Here is a 14,995-nt window from a genome sequence, read left to right as displayed (position 1 = left end):
AACAATGAAAATAAAACATTTCAGTTTTTTTCAAGCTTCCTAACACATCACTGAATATTAGATTAATATTAGGTTTTTAGTGTTTGCCAATGTTTTTGCAGATTTATTTTTTAGCAGTAATGAAACCTTTTTAGCTAGAGTTATTATTATTTTTTTTACATTTTTGTTAGAATAAAAACTGTAAACAAGTGTTTTGATGAGGGCATTTGAAACTTTAGAACAAAATAGCAGAGCAGAGGTGCTGCGTCGTAACAACAACTTCCTCAATTTAATTGCCTTTTTTTTAACTTTCCCTAAAAGTTGTTCAAGACAAACACTTTGACACACACAATAAATAAATAAATAAATAATAATAAAAAAAACTTTTGTTTCCTTGTCTGTGTATGTGAAATACAGCAATTAAAAAAATGCTACCTCACCTTACTGGTTGGCTGCTTTTTGTTGGACAGTTCAAACTAATAGCCTTATTTTCCCTCTGCAAACATGAGAATGGCCTCCTTCTCTTAATGAGGGCCAGAATGCACAGATTAGATGACCTGTGTCCCTCCGCGCTCATTATAAAAGCACGGAGTCGTGCAGAGGCGGGGATGGCTGATGCTCACCTGGCAATTATGACGGCCTGGTGACTGATGGGGAAAGAGTTTTCTGTCGGTTCCCCTCAACAGAGCTGCATCGCAGCCTCGCAGACACAATGCTCCGAGGCATCCCCGACTTCTCGCTGCGCTGCCATGCAGCCATTCATTTGGAAACAGTTATGTCAGGGCCTCAGCGCCGCTTTTAGAAGCTACCATTACAGAGGGGCTCTGTGATTTTTAGACTATAGGCATGGAATATCATGTGATGAAGCGCAGTGGAGGACAGGGAGGTAGATTCTGCCTAGAACCAGACTGACTTAACGCCATATTGATCCTCAGTCACTGGATCCAGAAATATCTTTAAAATTGGAACCAGCACTGATTTAAAAATGAGACATGATCTGTCTACACGGTATGCAAATAATATAAATAATGTGACTGAGCATCTGGTTTGATGCGAGAGGCCATTTAATATGTTGTTTTGGTTCTACTGAAATAAAAAATGACTACAACTTGTCACTGTGCTGATAAAATATGATATTCCTGTGGACATTAGTAGCTGCAGCCATCAGGGGGTGTCTGCTGAAGTGATATTCAAGCTGTCTTGAATTTTGTAAAATGAAATGGAAAAAATAAAATAAAATAGGAGTTGCATTTTGCTTGCTTTCTTTCATACCCGAATTTTAAACTGAGATTTTTTATGTTGAGAAATGACACATTTTGGTTTTGCAATATCTAACATCTCTTAGCACTCTGAATATTTGTTGTGATTGACACTCAGCTACTCCCACATCAAACTAAGACCAAAAATCTGTAAAACTGTGTAAGTTATGGCCATTTTTGTGTGTGTTTGCTATGGTCAATTAGCTGGGCATCTTGAATTTGATATTAATCAATCGTTGATGCATATTTAATTGTTATTTTCTGAGAATGTCATTATAATTTGTCCAGTGGTTCATGATATATTTTGCTAACAGACAGACAAGGTTGTCTTTAACATTTTCTGAATTTTTTAGAGCAAAGATGATGCACAATGTGTAGTGATCTGATTGGGGACAATGCTCAGCTGGTACCACACCCAACTTTAGCTCAATATCTGTAAAATTGACTGAGTTGGAGCCTTTTTTGTGTTCAATGAGATTGATTAGCTGCGACAGACCTGTTGAATTGGACAAACTCTAAAAGTTATTCAGTTGTAGACAGCTATCCAGTGACTGCTTCTTGAGAATTTCATTAAGATYCGTCCAGTGGTTCATGAGTTATTTTGCTAACAGACGGACAAACACACAAAGGCAAAAACATGAGCAGGTTTTCTATCCTTAAAAGCCAGAGTGAATGAATGAGAAACGAATCAAATATTTGTTGTGGAGGTGGTTATTGTTTTGTCCCTCATGCCCCTTCCTGTGTGTTTGAGACACAGTGTGTAAGCCTGGGCAGTGTGGGTGTACTCCACGGAGGCTACCATCTTGTGATGAGTAATTTCCATCCACCTGGGATCTAAAACAGACTTTTGTGAGTGTATGTGTAAGTGTCAGGGAATAAAGTCCCTGCTGGGATGTTAGTGGGGTCATCAAAGGCTGTGACCCAGAAAATAACCTGCATGCACCTTTAATCGACCAGCACATCCTGAATAATCCCATCAGGGGATCAATAAACTCTATTTCTGCAACAAAGAGCTAAATCAAATCAAATTGTTAGAATTAACTCATTCAGTTCATTGTGTTTAGTTAATAGTCTCTTTGTTTTTGTTGAATTTCATGTTTGATCGACATTAAAGGGAAAAAATAGTGGTAAGTTAGGCGAGCCCTTTCTCTCCTCCTCCAAACTGCCTGTCTTCAGCTCCAGCAGGCAGCAGTGAGCGCATCACCGGAGATGCAAAAAGTGCGCAGGAGCCGAGCAGAGGAATCGACGAGAAAAGAAGGAACCTGAGCAGCCAGAAGAGCATCGGTTGGACCTTCGAACAATGAGGAAACCAGTCGATATTTAGCTGTCAGGAAAGGAGAAAAGAAACACAACGCAAAGAAAAAACAAGCGGAATCTCCACCAAGAACAGAGCTTCAGCTTGGTGATCCGTGTCGGCGCGCGCAGCCTCCCCCAGAAAAATGACGACACCAGGACAGTGATTTTTTTCCTCTTCATCCAGCTCCTTATTTTATTTTATATTATTTCATTTTTTTTAAACAATGTGCTGGGAGTTTATCTCCTGAGCACAAAAAGAAGGGACGACTCATCCCCGAACGCGGTCGCCAAGCCGAGCGCGCAGAGAGCTGCCATCACCTCCATCGCATAATTACGCAGAGATATTCCCGTTTCGCCGAGGTGCAGAGGGGGGGATTTTTCCAACGTCCCAGTGAGAACTTACTATGTGAGTACAGTTTTGAAAAGCTCCAGCCTTCACGGGCGATGAGCACTTTACGACGCAGCATCTGAGAAAACCTGTTAAAACTGCGACCGACCGGYGCGTTTGGATACCTCATCCGAGTGCCGCCTGATTTTTATTTTTATTTTTTCCCTCCCTCCCTCCCATATGGCTTCTATCTTCAACGTTTGTGGACAACTCCTACATTATTGATAGTTCATGGCTGTAAAGAGTAGCAGCAGCAGTGCGTGCCTAAAGAGGACAGAGCAAGTCTAAGCTGGGGGGGTGCGAAGACATTTCACTTTTATGTCCAAACAGGAGACATTGCGCACGGACACTGCAACGAGCACAACACGGAATCCTTTCGTCGCTCCCTCCGCTGCTGCCATCGTAGTATGTCTGCACTTCGAAAGAAATTTGGGGACGATTATCAGGTAGTGACCACCTCATCCAGCGGGTCTGGATTCAATCAGCCCCCCGCGGAGAAGAAGAAGAAGAGGCAGCGCTTCGTGGACAAGAACGGTCGATGCAACGTCCAGCATGGGAACCTGGGCGGCGAGACCAGCAGGTACCTCTCGGACTTGTTCACAACCCTGGTAGACTTGAAATGGCGCTGGAACCTGTTTATTTTCATCCTCACCTACACGGTGGCGTGGCTCTTCATGGCCTCCATGTGGTGGTTCATCGCCTACATCAGAGGGGACCTCAACAAAGCCCACAACGACAAGTACACTCCATGCGTGGCCAACGTCTACAACTTCCCCTCAGCCTTCCTGTTCTTCATAGAAACCGAGGCCACGATAGGATACGGCTACAGATACATCACGGACAAGTGCCCCGAGGGCATCATCCTCTTCCTGTTCCAGTCCATCCTCGGGTCGATCGTCGACGCGTTCCTGATCGGCTGCATGTTCATCAAGATGTCTCAGCCCAAGAAGAGGGCCGAGACGCTGATGTTCAGCGAGCACGCGGCGATCTCCATGCGTGATGGAAAACTCACGCTCATGTTCAGGGTCGGCAACTTGCGTAACAGCCATATGGTCTCTGCACAGATCCGCTGCAAACTGCTCAAAGTGAGTGAGGGGTGGTAGTTCTGGACCAGGGGGAAGGGGGGTGCATCTTCTGTGATCTGGTCCTCAGATCAGGGTTCATGTTTTTGTTGGAAGAAGCTGATGCAGAAAGGTTCACACTGACAAAATCTCATACGGGATGAGGTTTTAGACAAAGTTATATTCTTCTGTACTCCATTTCCCCCACCTAAATGAATTGGATGCAACTTATATAGAATATATATGTAAAATAATAAAAAAAATCATTTGGGTGAAATTTTAAATTTCCAAGCTTTATTATCGTTTTGAGAAAACAAACAGAAAATTGTTCAAATTTTAGATGGAGTTTTGTTATCATGATGCACGTTCTGCATGAAGACATTTAAATGCAGAAGCTTCAACGTGCTAACATTTTTAGAATCAGCTGTGCATTATGCCCCACAAAAATTAGCAAGTGTCAATGTCAACATTTTTTTCTACAGCATATCAGAAACATCTGAAGTTGGCCAAAGTACTTTACAAATAAAAAAAATCAAACAAAAACTCAAAATACGGCAATCAAAACCAAACAAAAATACTAAATATATTAAAAGAATAAATAAAAAATAAAGTCAAATACAGATATACAATTAAAAACAGCTATTTCAGTCTCAAAACCAATGATTTAAAAGACTCAGTTGTCACCATCACCTATTTGCTTTAGATCCTGGAGCATCTAAGAATTGGTAGATGATGTCATCAAATATGATGGAGCAAAACTATTTAAGATTTTCAAAACAAGAAGGAACATCTTAAAATCAATCCTAAGGACCAGAGTTTTGTTACCACGTAAAGCCTGGGCTGTTGTGTTGTGAACACTTTGTAAGCCATGCAGATGCTTTTCTCAAACTATCCAGATCATCCCAGAACTCCATGCAAGACGTAATAAAAACATTATTGCTTGATGGAGATTTGACTTCAACTTGCCTGTAAGTCGTAACTGGAAAACTTGACTGCATTCATCTGTTGTTCCAGTTTTCTTATAGCTTTCTCTTTAAAAACAGGTGATTTTCTGTCAGACTGTGGGACAAAGCTGACTCGAAAAATCTGCCTCTCTTCTCCCCCCCCCCACATATGTCTTCATCCTTGTTCCTCTTCCAGTCTCGCCAAACGCCAGAAGGCGAGTTCCTTCCGCTGGATCAGCTGGAGCTGGACGTGGGTTTCAGCACTGGGGCAGACCAGCTCTTTCTCGTCTCGCCGCTGACGATCTGCCATGTGATCGACACCAAAAGCCCCTTCTACGACCTCTCGCAGAGGTCCATGCAAACAGAGCAGTTTGAGATCGTGGTGATACTTGAAGGCATCGTCGAGACCACAGGTCAGTAACGTCTCTGAAGGGGGGAAAAGAAAAAGCTTGTTTGACCTGATGTTGCTCTGGGCTACATGTATCTATGAAGCGTGTGATGTGAGTTTTCTTTTTTGTAACATCGAGCTGTTTCATAGGATTTAATTGCTCACACTCAGCTGGACTCATTATTGAACTCTTGACTGCATTTTATTGATTTTCATTTCTGCGGCACACACGGATAAACACGCTGCAGCTGATATTAAGAGGCGGACAAATTTGATGCATTTTGAAGAGATAGTCTGATCCTTTTGGAAGTTCGTGTTCTGTCTGTGATAGTTAGTGCCTTATTAGCTGTCTCATCAGTCATGCAGTATGGAGTTGGGAGAAAGTGGCAAAAATCTTTATGCAGGCAAGATTATCGGCTACAGCAAAAAGAGTGTCAGCTTCTGTATCTTTTTTAGGCTTTTAAAACAACTCTCTCAAAAACACGCCCAGTATGAAAGAACATTTGACACTATATGTTGCTGTTTGTCAGAACATACAAGAACAAACTGAGCGTCTAGTTTTACCTTTAGCTAATGTAGCATTATTTCATGTAGTTTTTTTTTGGAAAAAAGTTGTTTTATAATCCTGCAGAATAATAAAAAGCTGGCCCTCGTTTGGCTAACCATTAGCCTAGCTTTTATGAAGACTGTTGCCTTTTTCCATCATTCTCTTTGCTCAGAGACTTATGCCAACTAACCAGTGGCGGAGTCAGACATTTTTCTCAGGGTGGCCAGACTGGGACCACTACTCACACAGGGGTGGCCAAGAAAATTACATAATTTTTTTACTAGAAAGTTTCTGCAGATCTTTGTGTTTTGGTCATTTCCTTATGTTCTAATACAGTGACTACCTTATAAACATGGGCATCAGAACTGTTTTAAAAGTGGGGGGACACAATGTTGGGGGGTCTGGGGGCCCTCCCCCAGAATTTTTTTTTTTTTACGAAATAGATGCCATTTCCTGCATTCTGGTGTATTTTACCATGTTGTTAAACATACTTTTACCTACATAAATTAACGCTTGATTTAATAATGATTTCAGAGACAGATTATTCATTAAAATAGTTCCATTATCCTGTTTTTAAACTCACTGCTACAGCTGAGATACGATTAATTTATGTGACACAATTTATCATATCTAATGACTTTAGGGGGTGCCTTTTAATTTTGTGTTTATTGATTTATATTTATTGGAACACATGTCAAATTGTGCCAAATAATGACGACCCTAAACTGCATGTTTAAACTAATATTAATAATTTTACTCAATGAACAGGTGCAATACTGTTAACCACCAACAGTAAATTTAGAGGGGTGTTACACCATTTCTGATGTAGTGATAGGTCTACTCATAACTATAAGGGACAGATCATCATGCAGCCTTCAGAACATAAAATTACACTGTATGGTGACAAAAAACAKTTGTCACCATTAGTCAGATTACAAAGGCATATGTTCTGTATATAAAAAAAACTATCACTTTCTTGTCGCTACTCTTCTTTAGTAATTGAGCTTGGTAATGTTTCAAACTGTTTCAAACACTGCCACCAACTGTTCAGGAGGATTATTACATCCCTAAACATTGTTTCACTGTGGAAGGGGTGTGTACAGCAGGGTGGACAAAGATTTGTCTGTGGTGGCCCTGGCCACCCCCTGGCTCCGCCCCTGCAACTAACTACTGATTATAATTATTTGACAGAACATGATATCAAAACTGACCAGACTATCCCTTTAACCCCTCAGATGTTTGTGGACGGACTTTTTGGCAGGTTTTCACCTGATAAATGAGTCTTGAACTCTTCCACGGTCAGTAAAAAGGCCATCGGAATTTCTGAAACCCACTCTGCTCCTCGCCTTTGTGCCTCAACACCTCTGGCTGCTGCTCTCAGAGGGCCGAATAATTTGCTTTTCTAGGGTCCCTTTGGAATTACGGAATTCCATTTCCACAAGATGAGCAATGCCCGGAGTAAAATACTCCAACGTGGTCATTTTAAATTCAATCGCTTATTTGACACGGCTGATAAAGCGGAGTGGAGAGCTCCTCGCGGTGTTACATTCGGAACAGAGCAGATCGGAGAAAAACAGCATATGGAGATGTGACAGGAAGGCGCGCAGGCTGCAGACGGTAATTAGTGAAGACGCTCACATCCTGATAGATGCTTCTGATGGAGATTTATTGCTGTTTGATTAAACTTTTATTGTAGCTGAGTATTAACTAACATGCAATGTGACCCTCCAGCACAGGGCATGCAGTATTTATGCAGGCTCGTTCTGCTGAGACCAGACATATTAAAAAAGTGGGAGAACATTATTAAATGATATCGTGTACGACGCCGTACAGCCTGGGAGCATCAGAATGGGCTCGACTCAGCGTTATTTCAGGTCATGATGAGAAAACATTTTGATCAATATGTTTTTTTTAATCACCTAACTAAGGTTTGGAGTCAACTCAGTTGAAGACAACGCAAAAATGGCTTTAATAGCCTATATGCCACGGACATCCTGTCCAGCACTTGGTGCCACTCCGATCACTTCCGGTTCACGGTAAACACAGTGTTAGCGTAAGATTTTTTCACCCATTGACTCTTAACGTTCTCCACAGTACAGAATTAGCATATTAGATGTACCAACATTAACACAGGAGACATACAGGTCCAGCCAAGTGGAAAAAAAAAATCACTCCAAAGTGATTAAAGTCATAAAAACAAAGGAAAGACATTTGTGTTTATGGTTCCAGAATTCAGTCTTTTTCACTATTCCTTGGCTGCTTGTTCGTGACTTTTTCACGTAGAGCTGTGACACTTATATTGTTGGAAAGAGCAGAGTCTGGGCTTTAAATTGATGGGCTACTTGTGTGGTTTGGATCGTTTTCCCCGACGTTGTGAATGGAAAATGCAATGATTATCAGATGGAGGTTCTGCAGCTCTCGGTGCTGGGGGTGGGGGGCTCGTCGCTGTTGTTTTGTTTACGCTGTAATATACACTCTAACAAGTTTTTAGTTTTGCATAAAACTCATGACAAAGTTGCCTAAAAACATTTCATGCTTTGTATAACACAAACGCGCGCACACACCTACCTTTGTACCGGCTGCTGTGTTAGCTTCCTCCTAGCTGTGAGGTGGTTTTTCCTCGCTCGTCTTGGCAGTAAAACGACGGCTTGTAACCTCCATCTTCTCATTTCTGATGCTGGCTGTTGAATATCCTCAGGTTAGAAATGCCGATTACAAACGCGAGCGTGAGCTTTTAAAGATAAGTTTTCCTTGTAATGCTATGATCCTCTGCTGTCACCCCCTCATCAAGAGGAAAATGGATAAAAACTAACTACTCGATCGTACCTGCTGGTTAGTGGACACAACGGCACACAACAGAACTCACGTTTTATACCAGTAGCTCACAGATGCTTTAACTTTTGTGACTTTTTCACGGACCAATACTGGGAGCTCACACTAAAGCAGGAAGTGGAAGGGAGGAGCGTGGCAAGAATTTTACCGGAAATACGTCATTAATGACTGTGGCATATAGGCTATTCAGTTTTATTATTAGTGCAGTGACATTTGGTGTGGTAGTACCTGASTCATTTACATCACCTACTCTGACATCTTCCAATATCCTTATCTATTAAATAAATCTGTGATCTTTTATTCCAAGGAATGCTTTAGCCCTTTAATTATTAGAGTACCTGTATGCTTGTTTTGTGTGTGTTCAGCTTATTATCACATCTTACCTGCTGCTTTGTGCTTGTGACTTTTAAGGCATGAAAATATTCAGTTAATGAATGTGATTTATTTTTAATTAGCAGGTATTTATAATACRTTGTCACAGAAGTGTGTGTGTGTCATTGTGTCATTCTCACCTTGTGTGCTTTTTTTAAGTTATCGCTGTCTCTCAGCAGCAGCAATTATGTGTCGTTTGTGGAAATGCTGATGTAGAAACAATCTATAGTTAAAAATGGATGTACAGTGAAAGTCTAAATCCTGAGTCGCTTTCATTTCTGGCCGATGTAACTCTGTTTCCATGGCAACCTCTCCTTGAGTATTCAGGATTGCAGCACTGCACTAAACTTAGGTTGTTCTTTATTACTATTATTATTATTTTTTTCTTATTCCTACGGTATAGGAATCATAACAGGATTTGAGTAATGAATCAGGCGAGCGCGCGACGCCGAACATGAAATGGAATGTCAGCAGCATCACCTGTTATTAAGACGGCTCGTCTCTGAAGAGCGAGACGCWCACAGAGGCGGTTCTGTACCATAAAGCGCCCGCCAGAACAGGTTTTTACAGACAGAGAATAAGATCAAATATTTATGAGGTTGCTCGGTGTTTACTAGCGAAAAAGAAAAGAGAGAAGCTGCCCAACTGTGTTATATGTGGGGGAAAAAAACCCTCCCTGTAACACAAGTTGAAATACTGAATTCTGCACAGCTTCACCGTCACCGGCGTGTTGCTCCTTCCTGCTGGATAGTAACAGACACAATTTTCTTTTCTTTTTTTATTTGGCACCCTTCTTCCTGAAGAAATCGCACACCAATATTTTGGACCGAAGTTTCTCTTTTCACACATACAGTAAAAGGAGGAGCTGCGAATCTTTCCTTTTTTTGCTGTGACCTCTCAGACTGAATGAAAGGCAGGAGCTGTTCGTCGTTCTTTTTGAACAGAAGAGCGAGGTGTTCACCGCCGTGACCCCAGTCCCCCGGTGAATAGCTGATAGCGCAATATTTTCATAGAAGGATGCTTTTTTTAAAAGGGCAGACAAGACGGGACCTCAGTTACGAGGTTTGATGAGTTAACAGGATGAACGGGGAAAATGTTTGACCCCCTAACAGGAAGTTCAGGAAGAAAATAAAACATGTTCGAATCAGAGTGTGTACTTCTGAAGTAGAGTTACACAACAACGGCCAGCCACAGCAAAGTGCATGCCAACGAGACGAGAGTTTATATTCTGCTGTCTGTTTCTCTTCATGTTTGCTGAAAGCTAATAATGAGTGCCACATCAAAACAAGTGAAGGAAATAGGAATGTTACCAGAAGTTTATAGTAACTTAGTAYATTTACTTCATTACAGTAGTKAAGTAGTTTTGAGGATTTGTAATTTTACCAATTATTTTTCAAATAGCTTCTTTTACTTTCATTTCGTTACATTTTAAAGCTAAAAAATGATACTTTTCCTTCTTTACTTTAAAATGCAACACCTAGTTACTCGTTACAAAATTATAAATGTTTGAACTCATCATGAAAGAAGATGCTTACTCTAAAAAAATGAAGTGTTGAATTTACTCAACAAAGTCGTGTCATCTGGCTCCACTAAGATTAGTCGAATAAACTGAGCAAAGAATATACATATATTGCCCAGTTTACTCAACATGGTTTAGTGGAACCAGTTTGGTTCAGTAAATTCAAGAATTTATTTATTAGAGAGTGATTGGAGAGTGTGAGAAAGTACTTTTACTTTTACTTTCCCAATTTTTGTGAACAGTTTTATGACTTTTACTTGAGTAGTTTTCTCATCAGTGAACTTTATTTTTACCAGTCATTTTATGTTCATGTAATTTTACTTTTACTTAGTTATTTTTTGGTTCTTTGATTTGGTTGATTATAATATTTTCCTGGTTGTGTATAAGGCTCACAAAAACACATTAACTTTAAACATCCAAGTACATTTTGTTAAGAGAAAAAGTTGTTTTAACCTTAAAGGGACAGCGATATTTGTAAAACCCAAATTCAGAACTAGTTTGAAGGGACGGTGTACTTTAATTCATGGAATAAAACTATGGAATAATCTGGGGAGTGATGTAAAAAATGCAGGATCATTGTGTACATTTAAGAAAATTATAAAAGTTGGATTGTTAAAGAAATACAAAACAGTATGTGTAACTATATGGATTGTTGTTCTAGAAGGTTCAGATGTTCTTGTCTTTTGTTTTGACAATAACATAGATTTTTTTGTTTATATGAACTTATTCTTGAGACAAAAGGGGCAGATGTAAGATTTTTTCTTCTCTCTGCTGCCTTTCATTTCATTTTATTTGTGATTTTGATATACATATTTATATATATTTTTCTCATTTTTCTTTTATATTTTTTATTGAATATAAAGTTATTTGTTTTGTTTTAATGAAATGAATAAATTTGAAAAAAACTTTTTACAAGTATTTTATAGACCTTTGCATGTTACTCCTGCTGAGGCTTGGCGAGAGGCTTATAGTCGGTACAGTATGTTTATTTAAGTAAAATAAGACCTATTTGTGAGTTCTGGTCTGATGATACAGCATACGGCACACACAAGATGTTAAAGTGACGTGCATCTTTAAACTACAAAAAGTCAAAGTAAACAACTTTATATTGAAGAACCGTAGCATAAAACACACAATTTTACCCATTTTGTCACACAACTGGCATATTTCCTTTTGAATTTAGCTCAGCCAAATTGAAACAGGAAGTGAGATCAAAGGGGAACTTCCTGGTCTTATTGAAACAGCATTATTTGAACTCGGACTCTTCTTAATCCTTTTTTAATAGAGACTTAAAGTAATCTAAAGAAACATCAGATTCTTCTCTACAGTTTGTGTTGTCGACCATTGTARCAATGCTCTGTTTACATTGAGACATTCCCCTTTGTYATCATTTTCTGTTAAAACACGTGAATATCTCAACAACTGTTCATCTCAGAGATGTGAATTAAAAATATGTATTTTTCAGCGTTATCTTTCCAAAAAATACATTCATATTTATTACAAAAAAATGATGTCATGGGCACTTTAATGTGTGGCGTTGGCATGTAAATATTACAGAGTGAAACACGTAGAACCTAGCAAAATGGCAGCCAAAAGTATTGCTTAGCACCATCAGTGGCCAGTCCAGTGTTTTTCTATTCCAGTGAGGTGTCCCACTTTAATTTGTTGCTTTGCACAGGAAATTTTACAGCTGTGCTTGAACAAAAAATAAATAAAATTATCTCAGCAGGTCTTGAAGTTTGGTAAACACTGCATCATATCAACAAAACACAAGGTGTTGTTTGGGTAACTATTAAAAAAAAGAAAAAAAAGAAAAGAGAGGCCATTATGCAGAAACAGCGTGTGGAAAAGTACACTCCACATTTCAAGTAATCATCTTCAAATTGACCCCTCACATTGATGCGGATAAATTATGGCCCAATTTTCTTCCCAGTGTTTTACTTCGTTGAGGTTCGCAGGGATTTGTTTAAGCACAGCACTTTTAGGCTCCGACCACTATACTTAAAACTAATTATGGTCCTGATTTTAAATGCACCGCCTTTATTATCGTCCACTGAAAGGCGAGGGTCGATGGTAACGTTTTAGCTCGTGTGTGCTTCTGTGTGCAAAACATTACAAGCATTGAAATTATTTGGCTTATTTTCAAACTTTTTCTTTTTTTTTTTGTTGTAGAAGTGCTGCGGATCATTGTTCATTTGCATGAGCTAATCTCTGCCAAGCCTCAGCTGTCAGACTTAACTCACATTCCGTCGTGTCTCCTGTGAGTCTGACTGATTTTTAGTGACTRCAGCTCAAAGGAAGCGACAGTACGACTGAACTGGTTTTATTGGATGCAAATACTTGTTGTTTTTCAGTTGAGCTAAAAATGTCTCCAAAGAATTTGACAAAACTGAGCAGTGCACACTGCGGGACTCCATAATACTTTCATGTATTTATGGCACTACGGTACCCAGCTCGTCACCAGAACTAATGGCCTGACAAAGATCTGCTTGCTCCAAATGTCATCTGAGTAATTTTTTATAAAACAATTTATACAGGCCCTCGAACCTTTTAGGGCATCAAAGCATCTCAGTAATAAGTCTGTTGGACAATAACACAAATGTTTACAATATTTTCCATTTGCATTAACCTAATTCTTTGACTACATATGCACACAGTCTTATTCATATTGGATCATGTCTCCCAGAAAGAAGCAGGGCTGCAGAAAACCATTCGTTTCATTGCTGATGATTTTAATTTGTATTTTCTACATCAGTAGTTTTCTGYGCAAATTTTTACAAAAGCTACAGTATATATCTTGTTTTTATATCTCTACAGTAGTTGCTATATTTCCAGTTATCAGTTCTTTAAGAGGCAAAAAGTGTCAAATAGACAAAATGAAAAATTGTAAACGTGAGTAAAAGAAAAAATATTTGAAAACAATTTTAATCTTCCCATCTGCTCATTGACTAATTGTTTTGGATCTACTAAATATTTTATGTTTTAGCAATAAATTAGATTTTTAAGAATCTCAATGCTGATCAGATTTATATAGAAGTAATTAGTAAAGTTTTTCATTTTTTATTATATGTTATTACACGTGTACTTGTATGATATAAGAATTTAAATTGTGTGAATTTACAAGGATATAATAGGTTTGGGAAGTTGGTTTATCTGCATTAATGTTAAAGAAACAACAAAAACAATTCATCACGATGTATGTGTTATTAATACAGTAAAAAAGGGGAAATACTGTAAAGTGTCGAGCAGCACGTGACAATTCAATAGTCAAGGCTACAAAAACACARCGAACAAAGATTTTTAGAGTCTAAAATCGAAGCGTTTGCAGGACAAAGTCTGCAGAACTGAGTGCTGAAGTCTTAAGATTTGTTTGCACAGCATTCAGCTCAAAATACTCCAGGATGTGAGGAAGTACTGATCAAACCTTTGGTCCTGAAAACCTTTATTTATGTATTTCTTAACTGCTTGTTTGGCTACGCTGTGGTGACAAACAAAGCATTACTTTATTTAAGCGCATAAAACTGTAGRGACTGGAATTCATTTGAAATAAATTCAGTTTCTGATGAACAGAATTGTCTGAAAACTAATAATATGGATCTCATTGGCCACCCAGTTGTTACTGAGAACTATTCTTTTTCCTGAAAGCCAGTGACTCACAAGTATTTAAAAATGCACGAACATCAACATTTATTAATAATATCCCCCATTTTCACATCTGCTGTTTTGTTACAACCCTTTGGTTTTCCAGTAGGATTTTATTTTTACTCAGTTTTACCGGAACAGTGGTTTTCGTTAAAAATTTAGTGATGTCTGCCTGAAGAAATGCTTCTTAGGCATAGGTCTGGAATATTTTATTTAAATAAATATAGCATTAATATCAAATGCAATTGTAAAATAAATATATAATAAATAATAAATTCAGAACTGTGCAGATTTTTATTATTTTCATAAACACTGTCTTTTGACATAACTTTCAAAAGCTTCCTTTTGTTTATAAATGGTTATTTTATTTTACAGAAACGAGGTGTAAATTCATTTTATGTCTTGCTCTTTAAGACCCTCTGAGTTAAGGATGTTTGTGTTGTTTTGAGACAACAAAATAATAATAAAAAAAACAGATTAACAGGTGAGGTTAGTCTGGTGGACCTAAATCAGGTGCTCCTTTCATTTTCAGCTGCTGTGAATTTTGTCGTAATGTTTTTACAACCTTTAATGATCTGTCTCTGAACATGAGACTAACAGGAAACACGAACAGTTCACGCCATCTGGATGTAACTTGTAGTTTCTTTCCAGGGTTTGTCATCCTGTGGCAACCAGTCAGATTTTCTTCACCCAGCTGTTCTCTCAGCCTTTCACCTCGAGAGAGAGAGAGAGAGAGAGAGAGAGAGAGAGAGAGAGAGAGAGAGAGAG

General features: G+C 38.8%; 1 protein-coding gene across 1 annotated transcript in view; it reads left to right on the top strand.

Moving 5' to 3' along the window:
- The first annotated feature begins 2,417 nt into the window (after positions 1 to 2,417).
- kcnj3a (potassium inwardly rectifying channel subfamily J member 3a) overlaps positions 2,418 to 14,995 on the top strand; it is a 40,623-nt gene continuing 28,045 nt past the window's right edge. The window contains exons 1-2 of the mRNA XM_014016693.1: positions 2,418 to 4,007; positions 5,124 to 5,340. Coding sequence (XP_013872147.1) covers positions 3,330 to 4,007; positions 5,124 to 5,340 — 895 coding nt within the window. The 5' untranslated portion in view covers positions 2,418 to 3,329. The remainder of the gene's footprint in view (positions 4,008 to 5,123; positions 5,341 to 14,995) is intronic.

The sequence above is a fragment of the Austrofundulus limnaeus genome, unplaced genomic scaffold (genome assembly GCF_001266775.1).
Source record: "Austrofundulus limnaeus strain Quisiro unplaced genomic scaffold, Austrofundulus_limnaeus-1.0 Scaffold152, whole genome shotgun sequence".
NCBI lineage: Eukaryota > Metazoa > Chordata > Actinopteri > Cyprinodontiformes > Rivulidae > Austrofundulus > Austrofundulus limnaeus.
Note: the sequence above shows the minus strand (reverse complement) of the source record. Positions and strands in the feature narration are given on the sequence as shown.